Source organism: Engystomops pustulosus, chromosome 6 (genome assembly GCF_040894005.1).
Source record: "Engystomops pustulosus chromosome 6, aEngPut4.maternal, whole genome shotgun sequence".
In the NCBI taxonomy this organism is placed as follows: domain Eukaryota; kingdom Metazoa; phylum Chordata; class Amphibia; order Anura; family Leptodactylidae; genus Engystomops; species Engystomops pustulosus.
In genome coordinates this window covers 84,644,126-84,667,192 of record NC_092416.1, presented here as the reverse complement: position 1 = coordinate 84,667,192, position 23,067 = coordinate 84,644,126, and the positions used below count along the sequence as shown (strand labels likewise).

The 23,067-nt window shown below is 41.3% G+C and overlaps 1 protein-coding gene across 11 annotated transcripts in view; it reads right to left on the bottom strand.

The window, feature by feature from the left end:
- The window catches only part of KASH5 (KASH domain containing 5), an 81,297-nt gene that overhangs the window by 49,678 nt on the left and 8,552 nt on the right, over positions 1-23,067 (bottom strand). For 10 of the 11 annotated variants that reach the window (XR_011856507.1, XM_072156877.1, XM_072156875.1 and 7 more), the window contains exons 4-8: positions 16,472-16,655; positions 11,924-11,982; positions 10,379-10,433; positions 8,252-8,413; positions 692-809 (exon numbers count right to left, since the gene is read on the bottom strand). Coding sequence is in view for 10 of the 11 variants with exons in the window: in XM_072156877.1 (XP_072012978.1) it covers positions 692-809; positions 8,252-8,413; positions 10,379-10,433; positions 11,924-11,982; positions 16,472-16,655 (578 nt within the window). In the remaining variant the exon portion in view is untranslated. The remainder of the gene's footprint in view (positions 1-691; positions 810-8,251; positions 8,414-10,378; positions 10,434-11,923; positions 11,983-16,471; positions 16,656-23,067) is intronic. The other variant, XM_072156878.1, reaches the window with a different exon arrangement.

The following is a 23,067-nucleotide window of genomic DNA, read 5'->3' as shown; positions in this document are numbered from 1 at the left end:
ATCGACATCAGGTTTGTGACCTATGAGTGTATAGCTTGTGTCTATTGTAATTGATATTATATAGTGTATAGTTATTGTGGATGTGTAACTGTGAAAGTATGTATTTTTGTGTAACTGCAAATGTGTTCCATGTTCGTAACTACGGTAAGTAACTAGCAACATAAAAATAATGTGTGTTCTTAACATATGTACCTAAACCTTAATCTTAATCTTGTGTAACATTATGCCTGGAAACTTTTGTACAAAATAATTTCCCCCCAACGGATCAATAAAGTACTATCGTATTGTATTATGGAAATCACTGCATAGCACTGCAACATACTGCCAACACTTGTACACTGTAACACTTGGCGGAGGCAGTAGACTCCTAAACTTGTACAAAATTATTTTATTATTGTAAATGTGTGTCTTGCAACCACTACAAATAATTGGGGTTGTTTGGGTATTTTTTTGTGTTACTTATGTTTCATATGCAAAGTTGAAGTTGTGAATCTGTTCTATTTTAACTTTTCCTGCTTTCCTGGGTGATACTTAGCACTTTGAACCCTAACATAAAATAATCATAACCATAACTAAATTATATTATCGTGTAAGCTTTCCTGGCGGCATAAGAACAAAAGACTGAAGAACTAGTGTTGAAAATGACGGAAAATACAAACTATATGAGCAATATTGACCATACTGTACTAACCAGCTGCTTTTTTTCAGTAATCACAGCACCAATTTGGTCTTCAAGGTTTTTGGCTAATATTCTTGTATCTTCAAGTTCATTGCATATAGATCGGGTATGCTGCATAGCCTGCTGAGAGCTAACATAACATAAGGAACTTATTATCATAACTGTGGTGGGCAGTGGCAGATTAGGCAGAACATTGGCCCTGGGTTGTTCAACAAACTTGCGCCCCCCAGTTCCCCTCTTCCTCGTGCCACCCAACTTATCTATAGACAATGGGGCAAATTTACTTACCCGGTCCATTCGCGTTCCAGCGGCGGCTTCTCCGCTCTGGATTCGGGTCCGGCCGGGATTTAATAAGGTAGTTCTTCCGCCGTCCACCAGGTGGCGCTGCTGCGCTGAAAGTAAACTCATCGCGCCGGAATGCACCGAGCTGGACCAGGTGAAGGTAAGCGGTCCTTATGCGACACATTTTCGGTTTTTAAATGCGGCGGTTTTTCCGAATACGTCGGGTTTTCGTTTGGCCACGCCCCCCGATTTCCGTCGCGCGCATGCCAGCGCCGATGCGCCACAATCCGATCGCGTGCGCCAAAATCCCGGGGCAATTTAAGTACAAGCGGCGCAAAACGGAAATATTCGGGTAACACGTCGGGAAAACGCGAATCGGGCCCTTAATAAATGACCCCCAATGTCACCATTCCGTGCCACCTGGTTTACTTCTAGATAGCTTTAAGCACTAAATGCTTGTTCAAGATTCTTTTATTTATTTTAGATTCTATGGGGGACATTTATCAGGGCTTGTACACCAGTTTTCTGGCAATCTAGTTTCAGACACTAGCATGTGTGCTTAGTCATAATCAAATAAACAATGTGCACAAGGATTTGTTATACTCCTTCTGGTCAGTCCTACAGGTTCAGTAAAACTGGACTGGATCATTAAAGATATTCCATATAAAATATAAATTGCACACACAAGCACTAGTGTATAAAATAGCCTAGGCCAAACTATACCCCCAGCCTAAATATAGCCCTCTAAAGTAGAGCTTAGATTTAGTCCGGCCCAGGCCACAATATACCCCGGGGCAATAAACTCTATTTCTGAGTGTAAAGTCCATCCAGGCCATAATGTCATCACTTCATTGGTTTTCTCATCTTTTAAAGGTTGAAGTTCACCACCACTTACCCAGTCTGACAGCTAGAGCCAAGCCTGGCATTTTTCAGTAATCACTTATTTATTTATCTGCACTGATGGTCCTTACCCATATCATTTGTCCATCCACCATGGATGAGCTAGTATTTTTTTATCATCAATTCAACATTAATTTTATTTATTTATATATCTATTTAGCTAATAATCATATTGTTCTTTCATGTATCTATTGTCTATTTATTTGCCAGTATATAGATATTTTTGTACAGATTTTACATGAATTATCCATTCTATATGGTCTATCAATGTTATCCAAGACCCTTTTATCATTAGTGTTTATATGCAATGTCATGTGCACTAAAAAAGGCTTATGTGCACTAAAATAATATTTAAATTATTATTAAACCGTATATGTACCTGCTCCACTTTCCCTCTCACTCTCATATATAAATCATATTTACGCATACGCAACGTGAACACAATATTTTCAGTGTTTCCAAAAACTCAATATGAATGCACTGTTAACGCAACATGTGAACAAAGCCTAACATTAAATTAATTTAAAGCATGTCTACATGAATGTAATGTGAACGCAATAATTACATCATATTTACTCAAATGCTGTGTGAACGTGATGCAAAGTGCACACAGTGCAGTTACACTGCATTTACATCACATTATCATAATCCACAGTAACCGTCCTGGCAGGCCACGCGCACAGGATTGAGAATTTCCTTATGGATTGTCACCCATGTGCGAGGATGGGGTGAGCTGTATTACTTTTCTTCTTTACTTTTGTTCACATTATCATAATGTTGATGTAAACTGTATTTACGTATTTAACATAATATTAACAAGAGGTTTATACCATGTTTAAGCGAAAGCAATAGGAACGCAATGTTAGCCTGACTTCACACGTCTTTACATTGAGTTACATTGTGTTGGTGTGATAGAATGCAATTTTGGTATGTGTTCACATGTTGCCTTTAAACCATGTTAACATTGTATTTATTTAAATCACGTTTATGGAATGTGAATGAAATAATGAAACCATATTTACGTAAATGCATTGTGAATGCGATGTTAGGCTGCATTCACATGGTGCAATCACACTGCATGTACATCACATTAACGTCATGTAGATGTAAACCGTGCTTACACCAGGTTTGCGCAAATTCAACATGAATGCGATTTTAGGCTGCATTCAAAAGGTACATTTCCACTGAGATCATGTTGACGTGCACTGTGTTTATGTAAACATATTTTGAACACTGTGCTTACATCAGCGTTGCACATGATCTGACTGATTCGGACTGAATGCTGGATTTAAGATTCTAATTTTCGCAAGACAATGCACTTACATACACCAGGAAGAAGAAGGTGAACTCCGGCGGACCTGAGCGGAGAAGCGACATATGCAGGATATCGGGCACACAATCTTAGTGAATCGTGGCAGAGTGCATTATCGTCTGTGAGCTCCAAGGGACGGGCAAGTAAATGTGCTCCAATGTGAAGACAATGGGGGTCATTTATTAAGGGCCCGATTCGCGTTTTCCCGACGTGTTACCCGAATATTTCCGTTTTGCGCCGCTTGTACTTAAATTGCCCCGGGATTTTGGCGCACGCGATCGGATTGTGGCGCATCGGCGCTGGCATGCGCGCGACGGAAATCGGGGGGCGTGGCCGAACGAAAACCCGACGTATTCGGAAAAACCGCCGCATTTAAAAACCGAAAATGTGTCGCATAAGGACCGCTTACCTTCACCTGGTCCAGCTCGGTGCATTCCGGCGCGATGAGTTTACTTTCAGCGCAGCAGCGCCACCTGGTGGACGGCGGAAGAACTACCTTATTAAATCCCGGCCGGACCCGAATCCAGAGCGGAGAAGCCGCCGCTGGAACGCGAATGGACCGGGTAAGTAAATTTGCCCCAATAGTTTCAGCTTGTTTATGCAAACATAATGGGGCTCATTTACTAAGGGTCCGCAGAGCGCATTTTAGTCAGGTTTCCCGGCGATTTCCGGTTATCGCCGAATTGCCCCGGGATTTTGGTGCATCGGCTTGCACGCAACAGAAATCGAGGGCTTTTTGTGCTTTTTGAAGTGTGTTTTGGGTCATTGTCCTGCTGGAAGACCTATGACCTCTGAGGGAGACCCAGCTTTCTCACACTGGGCCCTACATTTTGTGGCAAAATTTGTTGGTAGTCTTCAGACTTCGTAATGCCGTGCACACGGTCAAGCAGTCCAGTACCAGAGGCAGCAAAGCATCCCCAAAACATGAGCCATGTTTGACTGTAGGGACCGTGTTCTTTTCTTTGAAGGCCTCTTTTTTTTCCTGTAAACTCTATGTTGATGCCTTTTCCCAAAAAGTTTTGGCAAACTCCAGCCTGGCTTTTTTTTGTTTCTGTGTAAGAAGTGGGATCTTCCTGGGTATCCTACCATACAGTCCCTTTCATTCAGACGCCAACGGATAGTACGGGCTCACACTGTTGTACTCTCGGATTGCAGGGCAGCTTGAACCTGTTTGGATATAAGTCGAGGTTCTTTATCCACCATCCGCACAATCTTGTGTTGAAATATCTTGTCAATTTTTCTTTTACATCCACATCTTGGGAAGCAATTGCTATGTAGCATTTGCTTAATCTATAACATACCAGAACAAGAGAAACCCCTAAAAAGTGACCCCATTTGAAACCAAACCCCATCAAGGAGTATTGAAACACTATTTTTGGTTGTCTATACCTCATTGATTATATTTTATTAACTTTCTTGAAGGGAATGCAAAAAAAATCATTCTGATACTGAGATTTTTATGTTTTATACATCATATGGCATAGATATCATGTTATTTATGTTCTACACGATCACGGCGATATCCCATTTATATGCCTTTTTATGTTTGAATAATTTGCTGAAGAGAAGAGAAATATTACTGTCTTCTAAGATGTGTTTTTTGTTAAATGAGCTATATTAGGGCTTATTTTTTGCTTAATGAGTTGTACTTTTTAATGGAATCGCTGTGGCATAAAAAAAATTTTTTGTCCCACTCTGACTTGTCAGTCTATGCAGATGCTCATCACTCAATATTATCTCCCTCTTGAGGTGACACTCAAGCTGTCCCTCCCTCCCTCTGTTATTGAGATGTTATGTTTTTTTATGTTTTACCTTTGTATTTTATAATTAATTTCAAGTCACAGCAGGTGGAAGATTTGAGATGGTGGTTGCTCGGTTGGCTAACTTGTCCACCTGGGCATACAGCTTCCAGGGCTCAAAAATGTGTGGTCCTATCCCAAGTGCCTGATTTTCGGATATTAGGGATAGGGATATAAAAAATAAAGATGTGACCTAACTTTTCATCCAGCAAGAAGTGTCTGTCATATTTATTTTGGAAGTTACATATACGGTTAAAGTTAACCCCTAGGCGCACCAGGACGTTATAGCTCCGTTCGTGAGCCGGTGCCAGAAGCAGGACGTTATAGAACGTCCCCGTGCGCTAAGCATCTAGCCCCGGGGACGTTCTATAACGTCCTGCTTCTGGCACCGGCTCACGAACGGAGCCGGTACCAGAAGCAGCGGCTGTCAGCTGTCTAGTACAGCTGACAGCCTGCGCTAACACCCGCGATCGGAGCCGGCTCCGATCGCGGGTGTTAACCCCTTACACGCCGCGGTCAAACATGACCGCGGCGTGTAAGGGTGTTTGCGCTGTGGATCGGATCCCCCGTGCCGCTTACCGGGGGATCCGATCCACTTCTGGGCAGCTCCGAGGACTGGCATGTGCCCCGGAGCTGCCCGGTCTCCATGGCAGCCAGACCCCTTCCGGGTCTGACTGTAAACTGTCTGAGCATGCGCAAGCTTGCTCAGACAGTTTACACTGCTCTACAATAAAATAGTATTGTAGAGCAGTGTATTGAACTTAAACCAGTGATCAGAGCATCACTGGTTCAAGTTCAAGTATGTATAAGTAAAAATATGCAAAAACACTTAACACTACACATTATAATAAATAAAAAATAAATACATAAAAATATAAGCCCCTAAAATGTCACTTTCCCATAAAAACACTTAATAAAGTATAAAAAACACAAAAACACAAAAAACCCCGCATATTTGGTATTGCCGCGTCCGTAACAATCTGTATAATAAAACAGAATCGTTACTGGACCCGCACGGTACACGCCGTAGAAAAAAAAACGCAAAAACATTCCAAAAAAAGATAATTTTTAATTAATACCCTTTAAAAAAATGCTCTAAAAAGTAATTTAAAAAATTTTATGCACTCCAAAATAAGCCCATTAAAAAGAACAACTCTTCTCGCAAAAAATAAGCCCCTAACTAGATTTGTCAGCCGAAAAATAAAAAAGTTATGCATATGAAAAGATGATGATGCTAAAATGAACAAGATTTTCTCCAAATTGGTTTTTATTCAGTACAATTGAATAAAATACAAAAACCCCCCACATATTTGGTATCCCTGCGTCCGTAACAATCTGCATAATTAAATAAAATCGTTATTAGATCCGCAAAGTTAACCCCGTAAAAAACAAAACAAAAAAAAGCTCCAGAAAAAAGATCATTTTCAATTAATACCCTATAAAAATGCTCTAAAAAGGGATTTAAAAAATGTTATGCACTCTAAAATAAGACCACTAAAAAGAACAATCCTTCTCGCAAAAAATAAGCCTTTAAACAGATTTGTGAGGCGAAAAATAAAAAAGTTATGCATATGAAAGACGGTGATGCTAAAAGTAACAACATTTTTGCCAAATTACTTTTTATGCACTAAAAATGGGAAAAAAATAAAAAAATCTATATAAATGAGGTCTTTTTGTAATCGTGGCGACCCATAGAATAAAAATAATATACTATTTTTATGGTATGGTAAACAGCCAAAAAAAACCCCCATAAAAATCTTCCTGAAAAGTGATGATTTTCATTTCCTCCACCAACAAAGAGTTAATAAAATCTCACCAATTAGCCTATAGATTCCCCCAAATTACGTACCAGAAAGGTGCATCTCATGTGGCAAAAGAAATAAGCCCCTATAGGTCCACATTAAAAAAAAGAAAAAAATTATAGCCTGTACAATGTGACATAGCAAATCTGATCTGCATGGCGCCTCCTTCCCTTCTCTGCCCGGCCGTGCGCCCATACAGCAGGTTACCACCACATATAGAGTATCCGTGTACTCGGGAGAGATTGGGTAACAAACTTTGTGGAGCTTTTATTAATTTAATCCATTGTAAATGTTTAATTTTCCACCCAAAATGGGTGTATTGTGAAAAAATATTACAATTTGCAGACTGCACCTCCATTTTGTTTTAACCCCTATAAAACACGTAAAGCGTTAACAAACTTCTTAAAAGTGGTTTTTCATACGTTGAGGTGTGTAGTTTACGAGTCTCACTATTATTTAGGCCTCTCAGTGTCAATTAGAAGTTGAGCAGGTCCATCTAAATACAGGTTTTGGTGATTTTACAAAAAATGTGAAAAATGATACCTAAATTCTGAGCCTCATAACATTCTAGTAAAATATGTGGAATCTTAAAAAACCATGCCAACATAAAGCAGACATTTGGGAAATGTAAGTTATGAATTTATTTGGGTGCTATGACTATCTGCATCAAAAGTAGAGAATTTAGAACGTTGAAAATAAAGAATTTTTCCAAATTTTTGCCAAATTTAGTTTTTTTTCATAACTAAACACAAAAGATAGCATCCAAATTTTAAAACTAATTTGAAGTACAATGTGTCACGAGAAAACAATCTCAAAATCCCCTGGATATCTCATAGCGTTCCAAAGCTATAACCACTTATAGTGACACAGGTCAGATTTGAAGAATGGGGCCGCGTCCTTAAGGCCAAAAGAGGCTGAGTCCCGTAGGGGTTAACTGATATTTGTGTTACATGTAATTTATTAAAGGGCCCTTAAGGTGTTGTTTACATGCCCTCCAGTCTGGCCAGTTAGCTGCTGTAGGTGGTATCCCGGGGCTGCATAAAAGGCTGCTCCTCAGGTGTCAAAGGGCATATCATTATACCATTATACCTGTTGCTGTAGCAGAGTTTCCTGAGGTCTGCTTTGTCTTTGTTTTCTGGGACCCTTAATCCTGCCAGTCACGCTGAAAGCATGTTTGTTTCCTACCAGAGGATCTGGAACCCTGTATCCTGAATCATGCCAGTCGCGCTAGAACTGTGTTTCCTACCAGCGGATCTGGAACCCTCCTTGTGTCCGTGCCAGCAGCCCTGGGATCCCGAGTCTGTGCCAGCAGTTTTGGAACTTTGTTTCCTGTTATCTGGTCCTTATTTTGGTTTGTTTGATGCTTGTTTTTTTTTTGTTTTGTAATAAACATTTTTCTACTTAACCTTACACAATATTAAAATGTATTTTGTCCAGTGTTTGTGCTACGACCATTCACCTAGCTATTCACACTCACCTTTTCAGTTTATTTTTTAGGTCAGAGATTTCTTCAGTCAGAAGTGTATTAGTTTCTTCTGCTACATCAAGACTTCTTTGGAGTTTTGTTTTCTCGTCAGTTAATTTTTTGTTGGTACAGTCCAGTTCAGCAATTTTGATGCTTAGATCTCTATGTTCTCCACTTGGGGGGAAAAAGAAGATACTAGGGCTCCATAAGGTACAGTACAATTACACTGGTTATCTGTCACTGCAATATTGATTGTCTATGGAACAGCCAATACCACAACTCATCAGATGACTGAAATGTGACTAAACTACATTGAGCTAAAATAACAGGCACAGCCAATACATAATCTATAGAGCAGAGGGGGCAGGGGTCCTACGCTACATAGGCAATTAATTCAGTTTCCCACATGACCATTTTAGTTATATGTGAAGAACTGAGATAGGCAGTTCACAAGTAAAACTATTATATATGTATAATGCATAAAAATGGCTGCTGGACGCTGTGTATCACTTTTTTTGTAGAACACAGAAGCTTCTTCATAATCACAGACAGTACACAGTGGGGGTAATTTAAAATGCCATGTTAACAGTCTTGTCGACTTTCTTCCCCACGTGCCCCTGTGGGCACAATGGGGAGCAGTTGGGGGCGGCTGTGTCAATGATGTAAAACTTGATGGAGACTATAGCTAAAATCGCTGCCAGGTCTAACCTGGCGAAGATCACATTCCCGTGACAAAGTGCACTTTTTGATATATTAAGAGGCCAGAGTCTCTTAGCTTATCTGGCATGAAGTACGCAGGCAGGGGAATTAATAAATTCTTCACAGTGAATCAGTAAAATTAACAATTTCTAGGTCTACAGAGAACCACTTCATCCTGGCACAAGAAGTGTACTGTAATGTACTGTAGAGAGGTGACAACTTATCAGCATGTACTTCAGTAATGGTTGAATGGTTGTCAGACTAGTAAAATATGATTGCTTCTTGGCTACATAATCTGTGGATCAGTAGTGCGCATTAGGTTTTATTCTTATCATAGTTTTGGCCACTTTCATATTTTCATTGTTGCTACATGCAATCCAGATGTGAACATGTATCTTGTTATGTTTCTATTCTGTTGGTGGCTGGTTTTCCCAAAACTGATAGCTGAAAATTTGGGGCTTCTAATATATTGTCATCATGAGGGAGTTAATTGGGAAACAACCAAAATGACTGCACTTCCTATTGCTACTTTTTCAAAAAGCAATTTCCACTAGAGAACTAAATGACAATATTTTGGTAGCTAAAACAAATATAATTACCAAAACTTGTTTACTGCTCTGACATATGACTCACATCGGCTTTTTTTTCATTGGGGTATTATCCCAACTCATCACCACAAGCGAGTTTTATTTCTTCCTTTTTTCTTCTTTTTTGTTTCAGTTGTTTTGTTCATAAAAAGTAAGTAGTTTAATGCAGGAGGCATAAATATGTACCTCTTTACCTATATACTGTAGCTCTTTAGGCAGCAATGTCTACTAATGCCAGTAAAACTATATGCCCTGCTCACAATCTAGATTGACTCTGCTCAGTCTATGCAGCTGTCATGGTAGTAGTGAGCATGACTGAAAATAACGGGCCAATATATTAATATTCGGCACACGCTAAATTTTTGTGCACTGGAATTGAACTGTACGTCTTGTGCAGATTTCAGCTATGACCTGCAACAGGTTTTGGCGCAGGTTAAAGTGGCCAGGAAACACCCACCCTAGCCTGCCTTGTTTCCTTCTCAACTGGGCCATTTGTTTTTAAATGTGGTCCATACATGGTGAAAAAGTTGCAAGTTCCATGGCGCTCCTGCATTTATTTGCAACATGAATGGGAATTTCACTTGCAGAGAGCCAAGTCAAAACATTGATCGATATTGATTTATAAAAGGTCAAGCAAAGTTTTAGAATACAAAACATTCTTATTCATAATGCAGGGTGCTACAAGGTGGGAATTTACTGATATTACATTTTAATGTTTCTGCAGATGGAAAGAGTAAACATTTCCTACTAATCATTAGAAAGCATTTAAATATGTTATTGGGTCTAGGTGCAATGGACATACCTGTCTACGCGCAATGGACAAAACATCACAAGTTTATTTGCAGACACTTACATATATCCATTGACATACCCTCCATATCCATCTAGCTGTGACGTGCCCTGGATCTCTGTAATAAAATAATTCTACTCATGAAATATATACAGTATTCATTTAACTTACAGAAGGAGAAGTCAAGTCCTACGGAATTTGATGGCACTATATAAATAAAGATTTTTATTATTATAAGTCATTGTTATTTGAGTATGTAAACAATATATGACCATTCTCAAATAACCTTACAAAACTGCACCACAATAAACACGTGACATCAGAATAACTGTGGTGTATCTTGGACCCAAAGTGAAAAACGTATTTTTTCTTGTGCAAACTAAAATTCATTTGTGGAGTCTCTGTCTACTAATTCTTCACCTCATGCATTGGTCTAAAGACCAAGTCTAAGGCCCCTTCCACACTAGCATTTTTCACGTGCGAGTTCTGCGCGTGCTTTTGACGCGCAGAACTTGCATTTCACTCTGTCCCATTGTTTCCAATGGGCCTTTCCTCATTTGCGTTTTTTTCACGCGCGTGCGTTTGTTTTGAAGCGCATCAAAATCGCAGCATGCTCTACTTTTGCGTTTCACTCGCGTTTTTCCTGCCCCATTCAAGTCTATGGAGACGCATCAAAAACGCATTGCACTCGCAAGCATTGCAAGTGCAATGCGAGTGCAATGCGTTTTAAATGGATGGGTTGCTAGGTGACATGAATAAGAGTATTTCCCCTGCTCGAGATCGAGCATTTAATTAAAAAAACACAATGAAGAACAGTGAAGAATAGAATAAAAACAGTGAACACAGGATCATTTAAGTGATGTGCCGAACATCTGTAATCTATTCTTCACTGTGTTTTTCACTGTGTTTTTCACTTAAATGATCCTGTGTTCACGGTGTTCACTGTTTTTATTCTATTCTTTACTGTTCTTCACATCTGCTAACTTGTCGGGAGATAATATACACGCGGAACAGTGAAGAATAGATTGCAGATGTTTGCATACATCTGCTAACTTATCAGAAGACATTCTTTTTTTTTTTTTGTTTAACTGTATTTTTATTTAGTTTTTCTCATACAGAAATGGTAAAAAAACTTTACATAAAATATACAACTTGTACCGGAATTCCGGTCATAATACTCAAGTGTTGTAACAATTAGTAGCTACAATAAACTTATTACAAACATTTGTATCAGACAAAATATTAACAAGAAAGAAAGGAAGAAGAGAAAATTACAGACAATGAAGACTGTTCCATTCTAAACATGGTATTTTATATCATCATCTAGAAGACATTCTTTTTCAATTAAATAAAACATTTTATTCCCGAACCATGGTCCCTTTGAGTCTCCTATTGACTTAAAAAACGCGCGTGAAAAACGCACCGGAAACGCAAGAAAAACATGAACAACACGCGCACGAAAAACGCAAAAACGCTAATGACTCCAAGGAAAAATGGAACAAAAACGCAGCCAAAAACGTCAGTTTTTCACGCATTGCACCCTGATGTGAAATGCAACGCTAGTTTGGAAGGGGCCTAAGATATGCTTCTTCCCTCCAATTTACTTACCATTAGATGGCTGTAGATCTTTTATAAATACCTCATCTTCATGTGGATCAGTTATATTCCTGATTGCCAAGAAATAGTCATTATGTTAGTAATTCACCATAATGATGATTTATACAACCTGCAAGGAACTAATCCGCAGTACATCAGCTTTATTCTATATGCATGGCCATCAGCAGGCCTAAAAAGACAATTGCCTTATTCAGATTCATGAAACAGAAATTTAGGAACTTCAACATCAAATATGTGTGGGTTTACTCAAAATAGAAGAAAAATATGTCGATTTTTGCACTTTTCTAAATTTGACTAGAGATAAATCTCTATTAATTGTGCTATACTAATTGTGTCTATACTAATTCTTGTTATTAAGATTTAGCTATGTTTAAAAAAAAGACACATGAAAAATGTGAATCATAATTGCAGGATAAAAGCTGAGCTTTATTTTCTAAAATGGTTAGAGTTGTGTGCAAATAGACAATGGGAAGATCTATTAATGTATCAGTCTTTAGACCAGTAGCACCAGACACTTCTCTGCTGCATCAGATTAATCATTGGCCCACATTTACTAAAAAATGTGCCATTTGCCTATGTAGTGTGCAGGGTGAGCCAGAATCAGGATTTCTGTCGCACGTTCTCAATGAATCTGGCGCCCATTGCACTGCTCCGACAGAGTGCACCACTTTTTTTTGGTGCACCTTTAACCCCTTCCCGCCGCGGCCCTTTTTCGTTTTTCCGTTTTCATTTTTCACTCACCACCTTCAAAAATCTATAACTTTTTTGGAAAACATTCCAAATATAGGGAACATGGTGAAAAAACGCATTTGCTGTGTTTTCCGATGGCCCTGGATTTTAGGAATTTCACTGTGCGCCACAAATGACATGTCTACTTTATCACTGAAGAGGGATCATTCAAGTAATAGCTCCTTGATTATCTCAAATTCACTGTAGGTGGAGGTATTTTCAATGGGCTCTAAAATATAACTTTTATTTCACTAATATAAAATTAGATAACAGGATTGCTATTACAGACATACAAACATAAAATAATTACTCTCAGTAATGTCTGAAGTGGGTAAAACAGCATGTGTCTGCAATCTAATCCCACTCTGATTGTTGCATTGATCTCTGCAACACGAACACACAAAGAGAGTTTAAAATCTATTCCACTGAGATGGTGCACATTTGGTTGTGTTAACACCACTTCTCATTGATTTGGCAGTGTGCTATAAAATTTCAGCCAATTCTGAATTAGTACTAGCGTCTTGGATGGAGTAGTTGTACAGTAACTTGTATCTTGCAAAGCAACTGTGTGTCCTAGTTGAGATAGCCAGTTGTTTATTATTTTTACATCTACATTCTCCAAAAACAAATGAGGTTAAATTGGCTACTATTTACAGACTGTTATAGACTGGCTGTGGGTATGCTAGCTGCTACTGTCTCACTCCTATGAGTCTGCCACAATGTGGCTAAATTAGCCACTATATGCAGACTAGTATAGATTGGTTATAGGTACGCTAGCTGCTACTGTCTCAATTCTATGAGTCTGCAACAAGACAGTACCATTCAGCTATTCTTCAGTGATCTTAGTAGCATATACTCCACTAACTCCTAGCTAGACTAACTGATTAGTGATAGGACTGACATTGTCTATTATAGCTCTTGCCAACCACACACATATAACCCAGGACCCGACGCGTTTCATAATTATCTAGGGCAGTGATGGGCAACCTTTTGAACTTGGTGTGTTAAAATTCGCCAAAAAACCATCCATAACTCGGGTGGTGTGATATTTAAAGTTTAAATAACAAATATGTATAGTTATTTAACTTACCTGCTTAGTGGCTTCTTTGTTAATTGGTCAGTTGGTTTCTTTTGTTGGTCTTATTTAACTTGTGTGGGGTGCCATGAACTAAGATAAGTGAGGGTGAGGGGGAATTCTTCCAGTGATGGCGAACCTGTGGCAGTCCAGCAACAGCTAGGTTTAAGGACATTTGTGTCCTGAGAAGTGCCCCCCAAAGCAGTGTACATCACAGCCCTAACTGGCACAGGCTCCAATGACACCACCGACCTCCGTTACTCCTCTTCAGGCCGCTTCAGCTCCTGTGTAGATGTTCCAGCGCAGGCACAGCATAGGTTTCGTCTCCACGCTCCACTCTGGTGTCATTGCGCGGCCTCCGCAGAGCAGGACTGGAGGACAGGAGCAGCAGCTGTGATCTCTCTGACTGAGATGCAGCCGCTCGCTGCAGACCACAACCCCAACCGACGGCCCGACCGGCCTCAGACAACTGCACTACAGCAATTTTTCTCCAGCAGCCTCGTGTCACTGAAAATGGCTACGCGTGTCATAGGTTGGCCATCACTGATCTAGGGTATGTATTACAGAGGTCTGTGCTGTGCACACCTCGGCATTGTACTGGACCAACAACTAGGACACACAGTTGCTTTGCGAGATACAAGTTACTGTACAACTACTCCATCCAAGACATGCTGTTTTACCCACTTCAGACAATAACACTGAGAGTAATTATTTTATGTTTGTATGTCTGTAATTACAATCCTGTTTCCTAATTTTATATGAGTGAAATAAAAGTTATATTTTAGAGCCCATTGAAAATACCTCCACTTACAGTGAATTTGACATGTCTCCTTTATTCTTTAGGTTGGCAAGATCACGGAGATACCAAATTTGTATAGGTTTACATTTACATTACTTTACATTTACAAAATTAAAACCATCTATATTATAGTGTGATAGATAGGCCATTTTGCTAATGTGTTTATGATTTTTACTGTTTATTTATATTTATATCAGTACTAGGGAAAGGGGGTTCATTTGAAATTTCTGTTTTTTTTAATCTTTTTTTTATTTCTATTTTTACTATTTTTCAAACCACTTAGAGTACCCTAATCCTAGGTTGTCTGATCAATCCTACCATATACTGCCATACTACAGAGGGGATTTTCCTCCTCATTCATTACAATGTGCTAATTGCACATTGTAATGAATGGGTTAAAACGAGACAGCATCGGGTCTTCAGAAGACCCGAGGCTGTCATGGTGACCAGTCGCTGCCCCCCGATGATGAACTTCGCCAAGGTGGTGGCGCCCATGCACCGACATTTCTTTTAAACCGCCAGCAATGCTTTGCTATCTCTGGTCGCAAGTGTTACCAGTAAGTGTTTGTTGTAATATGCGCCACAAGCCCTCTCTATGCACCTGCACCTGATGTGTGACATACTATTACATCACATGTCAGGAAGGGGTTAACATGGGAAGTGTGGCAGACTTCTGTCAGACTTTACATGTTAAATGTGGTCCGACTGAACACCGGAATGCCCACTTCAGTGCAGAATGTTGCGGTGCGTCGGGTATAGTGGAGCGTGTGTCTCGGACACTTGTTAAATACCTGTGCAAGCAGTCTGCACTGAACATGCAAAGTCCGCCAGAAAACTGGGGGAGGGTCTTTAGTAAATGTGGGCCAGTGTATCTGGTGCTGGATGATCATTCTGGTGAGTTCCAGCAGGATAAGACTGGGAAGTCATACTGTTAAGATTGGTACACAAAAGACAGGGGATAGTGAGCCCTGAGCTTGCCCCAACCTCTGTCCCTTCCTATAGCCCCCCCACGCTAAACCGTGGGGCGACTACTTGAAGACTTCGAGATACGCTGGAATAAGTGTGGGAAGGAAAACACAAACAGACTGACAACATAAAACACAAAAGAATGGTAAACAAGCCGGAGTCACAACGAGAGAGTACGTCAATAGCAAAATCAGTAAGCAAAGAGTCAAAGTCAAAAACTAGCCGAGGTAACAACAATACAGATAAAGATACTGAGCAATACAACCTAGAGCAGCGAGTGGAGAAAGGGATTTTCAAACACTGGCACAGGTGACTAGTGAAGCTGCAATTTATGCAGCCAGAACTCCACCTCCAGAACCTGATAGGTGCTGGACAGCATCTGGGAATTAACCCCTCATGGTGCAGAAACAACCAGGCACCAAGCAGAGGTTCAAAGTCCCAGCCACTCCTAGACAGCGCGAGATCTTAGCAGCCGCTGCCCAGGACGAGAGGTGGAGTTTGCGCGGATACGCGCCGGGGTTCGGAGAACGCTGCTGGTACCACCAGAAGAACCAGAAGTCCCAGCAATCTCCCTAGCGAACCTGACACATACTATGTAGCTGCTATTAGTTGGTCTAATTTGCTGCATCACAATATTTAATTTTCTGGCACACAGCACCTTTTTTGGACAAGTCAGAAAACTGCCTAAAATGGTCTAAAGCCTTCAATAAATAAGGTGCAAATTACTCCAGTTTTTTGGCGTAGACAGATTGATACATCTCCCCCACTGTGTGCCATGTACTGTACCTATTTTCTTGGAATGTATGTAACAAAGGGGCTGTTGTAAAGTTCAAAGAACAATCATGGCAGCCTCTCCCTAATGACAGAATATGGCTGTAGAAGGAATATTTATTCAGCTGGTGGTCTAGTGAACCTTTCATTTTGAAGTGTTGTCCTTTTGTTCAAATATTTACTATATATGATGTATAACCTTTCCATCCAGCAGCTTTCAATCCACTTGGACATGGCCTTACGAAATGTCATTAGGTCTACCAGGGTACTTCGACCACCATCTGGGTCCAACATTTCTTTCAAACACTGAAGACGTTTTCCATCACGATTTGGGTCTGTCACAGTTTTTAAGTAATCAATGATCTGGAAAGCAGGAACTACCCCTTAATAAAAATGGAAGCAAATTGTATTATCAGCTTTTTAGTCATCAATTCTACATTCCTAGTTCATGAAAAACAGAGATAATGCGTTTTTAAATTCGTACACCTACAGGATGAGACTACACCATCAAAATCAAGCATGATAAACCAAGGACACTTACTCATAGATCCAGGAACAGTGATCCGTGGCTTCCTTCCTTCTAAAATCAACTTTTAAATTATAGGACTGTTTCCAGAGTCTCTCTGTGTAATGTCACTGCAGCACAGGAAGTTTCAGCACACTGTGGGAGTACGGAAGTGCTCCTTGCACACTATAATAACCTATAAATATGCAGCTCGGTGGGGCTCTGGAAACAACCCCCAAAGAGCCCTTCAGACTCATAAGCATCATTTTAAAGTCAATTTTAGAAGGAAGGAGGTCATGGATAACAAATATAAGAAAATTACCACAGTTACATTGGATCTACGAGTAAGTGTTCCTGGTTTATCATGCTTGACTTTGATGGTAAATGTCCTTTAACCCCTTAAGGACGCAGGGTTTTTCGGCTCATTTCTCGCTCTCCAAATTCAAAAATCCATAACTTTTTCATTTTTACGTGTACAGACCTGTGTGAGGGCTTATTTTGTGCGTAACAAATTTTACTTTCCCGTAATGTTATTTATTTTAACATGCCATGTACTGCGAAGCTGAAAAAAAATTCCAAATGTGGAAAAATTTAAAAAAAAAACGCACCAGTAGGTGCCACATGGAATGGGTGTCACATGGGTTTCCTCTATGTGATACCTGTAGTGCCTCTGTTACAAACAATGAGGGCTCAGTTGGTGTAGTTACATCATATGATGCCCTTATTTTAAAGGACATCTACCTCCAGGATGGAGGATTGTAAACCAAGCACATTGACATACTGGTGTGTGCCCCCTTTGGCCGGATTTGCTCTTCTTTTAGCTTCTTATGCCCTGGTTTTTACAAAAAAACGGCTTTGAAATTGTGCAAACAAGCCTGAATTTTACAGCCTTTTTTTTAAATTAAAAACAAGGGCATATGAAGCTTTAAGAAGAGCAGATCCTGCCAGAGGGGGAACACACCCGTTTGTCAGAGGGGCACATGTATCTAACCATGTCCATTGGGCCCCGAGGCAAAATTCCAAAAGGGGCCCCCACCTACCAAAATTTTGTTAACTCCTGCATACCATCTTGGAACTTTAGTGTCCCGCTATCTTTTAGATTTCGCACCCATTAATTGCTCCCACTTTGGATTTGTGCCCTCCTAAACATGGCAATGGGGGCACAGCGGCGTATGGGAGTGGTACGATGCAGAACAAGTGTGGCAGTGTACCGTTCCCTACCACGTGAAAAGATAGGACATGTCCTATCTTTCCCCGGAATACGGGCGCAATTCCCCATACCCTCAGACCCCCACACACCATCAGCTCCTCATCCCCTCAGCCCTCCACACATCATTAGCTCCCTATCCCCTCAGCCCCCCCCCAGACACCATCAGCTCCCTATTCCCTCAGCCCCCCCACATATCATTAGCTCCCTATACTCTTAGCCCACCACACACCATCAACTCCCTATCTCCTTAGCCTCCCCACATATAATCAGCTCTCTATCCCTTAAGCCCCTCATATATCATCAGCTCCCCATCCCCTCAGCCCCCCAGACATCATCAGCTACCAATACCCTTATACCCCCACACAGCATCAGCTCCCTATCCCTTCAGCCCCTCACATATCATTAGCTCCCCATCCCCTCAGTCCCCCGATACATCATCAGCTCCCTATACCCTCATACCCTTAGCTCTCCCACATATCATCAGCTCCCCATCCCCTCAGCCCCCCACATAACATCAGCTCCCTATACCCTCATACCTTCAGCCCCCCACACATCATCAGCTCCCCATCCCCTCAGCCCCCTACACATCATCAGCTCCCTATCCCCTCAGCCCCCTACATATCATCAGCTCCCTATCCCTCCCCCCATATCATTAGCTCCCTATACCCTCAGCCCCCCACAAACCATCAGCTCCCCATCCCCTCAGCCCCCCCAACTTCATCAGCTCCCCATCCCCTCATCTCCCCCACATATCATCAGCTCCCAATCCCCTCAGCCCCCCACATACCATCAGATCCCCATTCCCTCAGCCCCCCTCCACACATCATCAGTTCCCCATCCCCTCGGCCCCCTACACATCATCAGTTCCCTATACCTTCAGCCGCCCAAACACACTGTATTAGTCCCATATCCCCTTAGTCTCTCCCTACACACACTTTAAACTGCAATCCTCCTGTAAAATATCTGCATAACATAACTCGCACCAGGTATCCAGACACTTCATGTCACCTGAGACAGTTACAGAATAGAGGGGAGAGGGAGATACCTAGATATGTCTCCGGTCCTGGCAGGTGTGTGTATCGGCGCAGCGCAATCAGCAGATTCTATTAAACTGAACTGTAACATTATTCGGGCCCACCTATCCCGAAGGGCCCTGCTTGTGGTCATTTGCGACTTTTTTGCGACTAAAACTCATTTCAAAGTTCGCCATTGTCTAGTTTTCTGCAGTGTTCCCTGAGTTATCACCTGAATTCAGATGTGAAAGTTTTGACTTTTTTAAAAAGTCATAAATTCTGGCGCAAATCTGCGGCTGCCCCTGGCCAGGCGTAGAAATTAACTTGGAACTGACTGCGACTTTTGGAGACTATTTGAGACTTTTGTTTTAAAAAGTTGCTAATTCACTAAAGATCAAACGCCACATGTATCAATAAGGAAAAACCTCTAAGATACATCTGACCAGCAGAAAAGCCAAGAAAAGTCCCAAAAAACAGATGGACAAAGCTATACATGTGCCCCAATGTGTTTGGTTTACAATCTTTCATCCTGGTGGTAGATGTCCTTTAATTCATTGCTTTTGGTGTCAGGTTTTCATTTTAAGAAGATACAATTAAGAAGATACATGATGAACAAAACGTATGACTCAGTGTTTTGGTTTTTTCACTCCACTGAATTAATGATACAGTAATATGCATATATAATTAAATGTCTTGAGCATTTAAAGGAAACCTACCATTTCAAATGGTAGGTTTAAGCTGTAAACACCGAGCACCAGCTCAGGGTGAGTTGGTGCCGGTGCTTAGTTTCGTTAGTGTTAAAACCGCGGTATCGCGGTTTTAACACTTTTTAAACTTTATAGCATAAAATGCTTCGGCGCTGCGTGCCGAAGCGGCTTCTGCTATAAAGTTTAAAAAGTTTTAAAACCGCGATACCTTGGTTTTAACACTAACGAAACTAAGCACCGGCACCAACTCACCCTGAGCTGGTGCTCGGTGTTTACAGCTTAAACCTACCATTTGAAATGGTAGGTTTCCTTTAAAGAAATTCTACCATCAAAATCAATTGTGATAAACCAGGGACACTTACTCATAGATCCAGGCACTGTGACTGAGATAATCTTCTTATATTTGCGATAACGACCGCCTTCCTTCCTAATTTAAACAATTAAAATTATTCTAAAGCCTGAAGGGCTCTTGGAGGGCGTTACCAGAGGCCCTTCGTGTTGAAGCTTTACAGGTTTTTACACTGTCTCACCCTCCACCCTTGCTCCCCCAGCACTCCCCTCTCCTCTGTCTGATGTAAACTCACACAATGGGAGGGAGAAGTGCTCCTGTACACTGTAGCAGCCTGTGAATCTACACAACAGAGGGGCGCTGGTGATGCCCTAGAACCCTTATGGCTTATTCACATAATTTAAAAAGATACATTTTAGAGAGAAGGAGACCATGGTTAACACATATAAGAAGATTACCACAGTAATAGTGCTTGCATCTATGAGTAAGTGTCCCTGGTTTATCATGCTTGTTTTTGATTAAAAGACATACTATATAGATTATATCACACTACAGTAGACTCTGTGTGCATCCAAACATTAAGAGATCACAGTAGATAGGTACATCATTTTCAGGTGAGAAACACATACTAAAGATTATATATAAAGGGGAACAAGTGTCAGGTACTTTTGCAGCCCAATAAAGGATACATGAGTTATCTGTGTAAACTTCTATAAAATAACCAAAAAAGTCATACTTCTGAGATACACAATCTAAGGCACATATTTAACTCTGGATTGGCTGGTTCTGAGTTGGATATAGATTTTTTTTTAAACTATTTTTATTTTCCACAATGTAAAGCACAGAAAGACATACTTAAGAGCCCAATGGACCTTATTATCATTTGTTTATTAACAAATGGACAGCACAGTGGTGGATTAAGATTTCCAGTGGATTGCAGGTCCCTACCTGTCTGGAGCTTATAGATACACAGATGCAGCCTGGTACCTCTAACCCTTCATCATGTTCACCAATTTTACCAGGCAAACCCTAAAAAGGACCGACACCCTAACCAAAAATACCGACAACAAACAACATCCTCTCACATCCTGCACAGGTTGTGTTTGAAAGGAAGACTTTCACTGTCAAAACTGAGGGTTATACTAGAAGGCCAGTCAGCGACTATAGTACAGAACTAAAAATACCACAGTCACTTACAATATAATATCAGCTGGAATAACCCCTTAGCTGTAGTCCTCATGAATACATCTGACTACACCAAATTGAATAAGGACGCAACTCAAAATTACACAAGAAAACTGAGGAAAGTCATTGGGACAAAACTGCGGATTGTCTACAGATTCTGTAAACCTTCTGGACTTACCGTATATACTTGAGTATAAGCCGACCCAAGTATAAACCAAGACCCCTAATTTTACCACCAAAAACTGGGAAAACCTATTGACTCGAGTATAAGCCCATGTGGCTCACAGACCCCCCAGTATATAGCCAACCAGCCCCCTATAGTATACAGCTTGCCCCCAGTGGTATACAGCTTGCCCCCAGTGGTATACAGCCTGCCCCCAGTGGTATACAGCCTGCCCCCAGTAGTATACAGCTTGCCCCCGGTAGTAACCAGCCCCCTATAGTATACAGCCTGCCCCCAGTAGTATACAGCTTGCCCCTGGTAGTATACAGCTTGCCCCCAGTAGTATACAGCCTGCCCAAAGTAGTATACAGCTTGCCCCCAGTAGAATACAGCCTGCCCCATGTAGTATACAGCTTGCCCCCAGCAGTATACAGCCTGCCCCCAGTAGTATACAGCCTGCCCAAAGTAGTATACAGCTTGCCCTACAGATTCTGCAAACCTTCTGGACTTACCGTATATACTCGAGTATAAGCCGACCCAAGTATAAACCGAGACCCCTAATTTTACCACCAAAAACTGGGAAAACCTATTGACTCGAGTATAAGCCCAGTGGCTCACAGACCCCCCCAGTATATAGCCAACCAGCCCCCTATAGTATACAGCTTGCCCCCAGTGGTATACAGCTTGCCCCCAGTGGTATACAGCCTGCCCCCAGTGGTATACAGCCTGCCCCCAGTGATATACAGCCTGCCCCCAGTAGTATACAGCTTGCCCCCGGTAGTATACAGCTTGCCCCCAGTAGTATACAGCCTGCCCCCAGTAGTATACAGCCTGCCCCCAGTAGTATACAGCTTGCCCCCGGTAGTATACAGCTTGCCCCCGGTAGTATACAGCCTGCCCCCAGTAGTATACAGCTTGCCCCCAGTAGTATACACCCTGCCCCCAGTAGTATACAGCTTGCCCCCAGTAGTATACACCCTGCCCCCAGTAGTATACAGCCTGCTCCCCAGCGCAGCCTTCTTTCTTCTGCAGGGCGCCGCCATTGATCTTCCCCGGCAGGCGCCTAGTATGACGCGCCGCTGCTGACGTCATGCTATACACAAGTATATACGGTAATCCCTGAGAATCTCAATATATTCTATATGCATCCCAAAATTCACAAACCAGGGAATCCAGGGAGACCATTCATCTCCGGTGTGGGAACCCTCACTGAAAAAAATTCAGGATGGGTAGAGGGTATCCTCAAACCACTGGTGAGAAATACCACCATCTTCTTCCAGGACACCACAGACCTACTGAAAAAAATGTATTCTTCCGTCCTCTTCCCAAGGCAGTATACTGGCTTCCCTGGATGTGGAATCCCTATATTCTAACATTCCACACAAAGATGGACTAAAAGCTTGCCAGATTTATCTTAACGCTCATGGGATTGCCTCAGAACCAGTATTACAGCTGGCCAAATTTATCCTGAAGCGCAATTATTTTTGCTTTGGGGAGCAAATCAGGTAGATTTGCTCCCCAAAGCAAATCTACCAGCAAAAGACTGGAACTGCCATGGGAACAAAGATGGCACCACAATATGCCAACCTCTTCATGGCCGAACTAGAAAATGACTTCCTGGAATCCTGCCACATCAAAACCTTAGCCTTCTACCACTTTATTGATCATCTGGACAGTTTCAGAACAACAGCTAATTACATTTCATGAAAATTTCACAAATTCC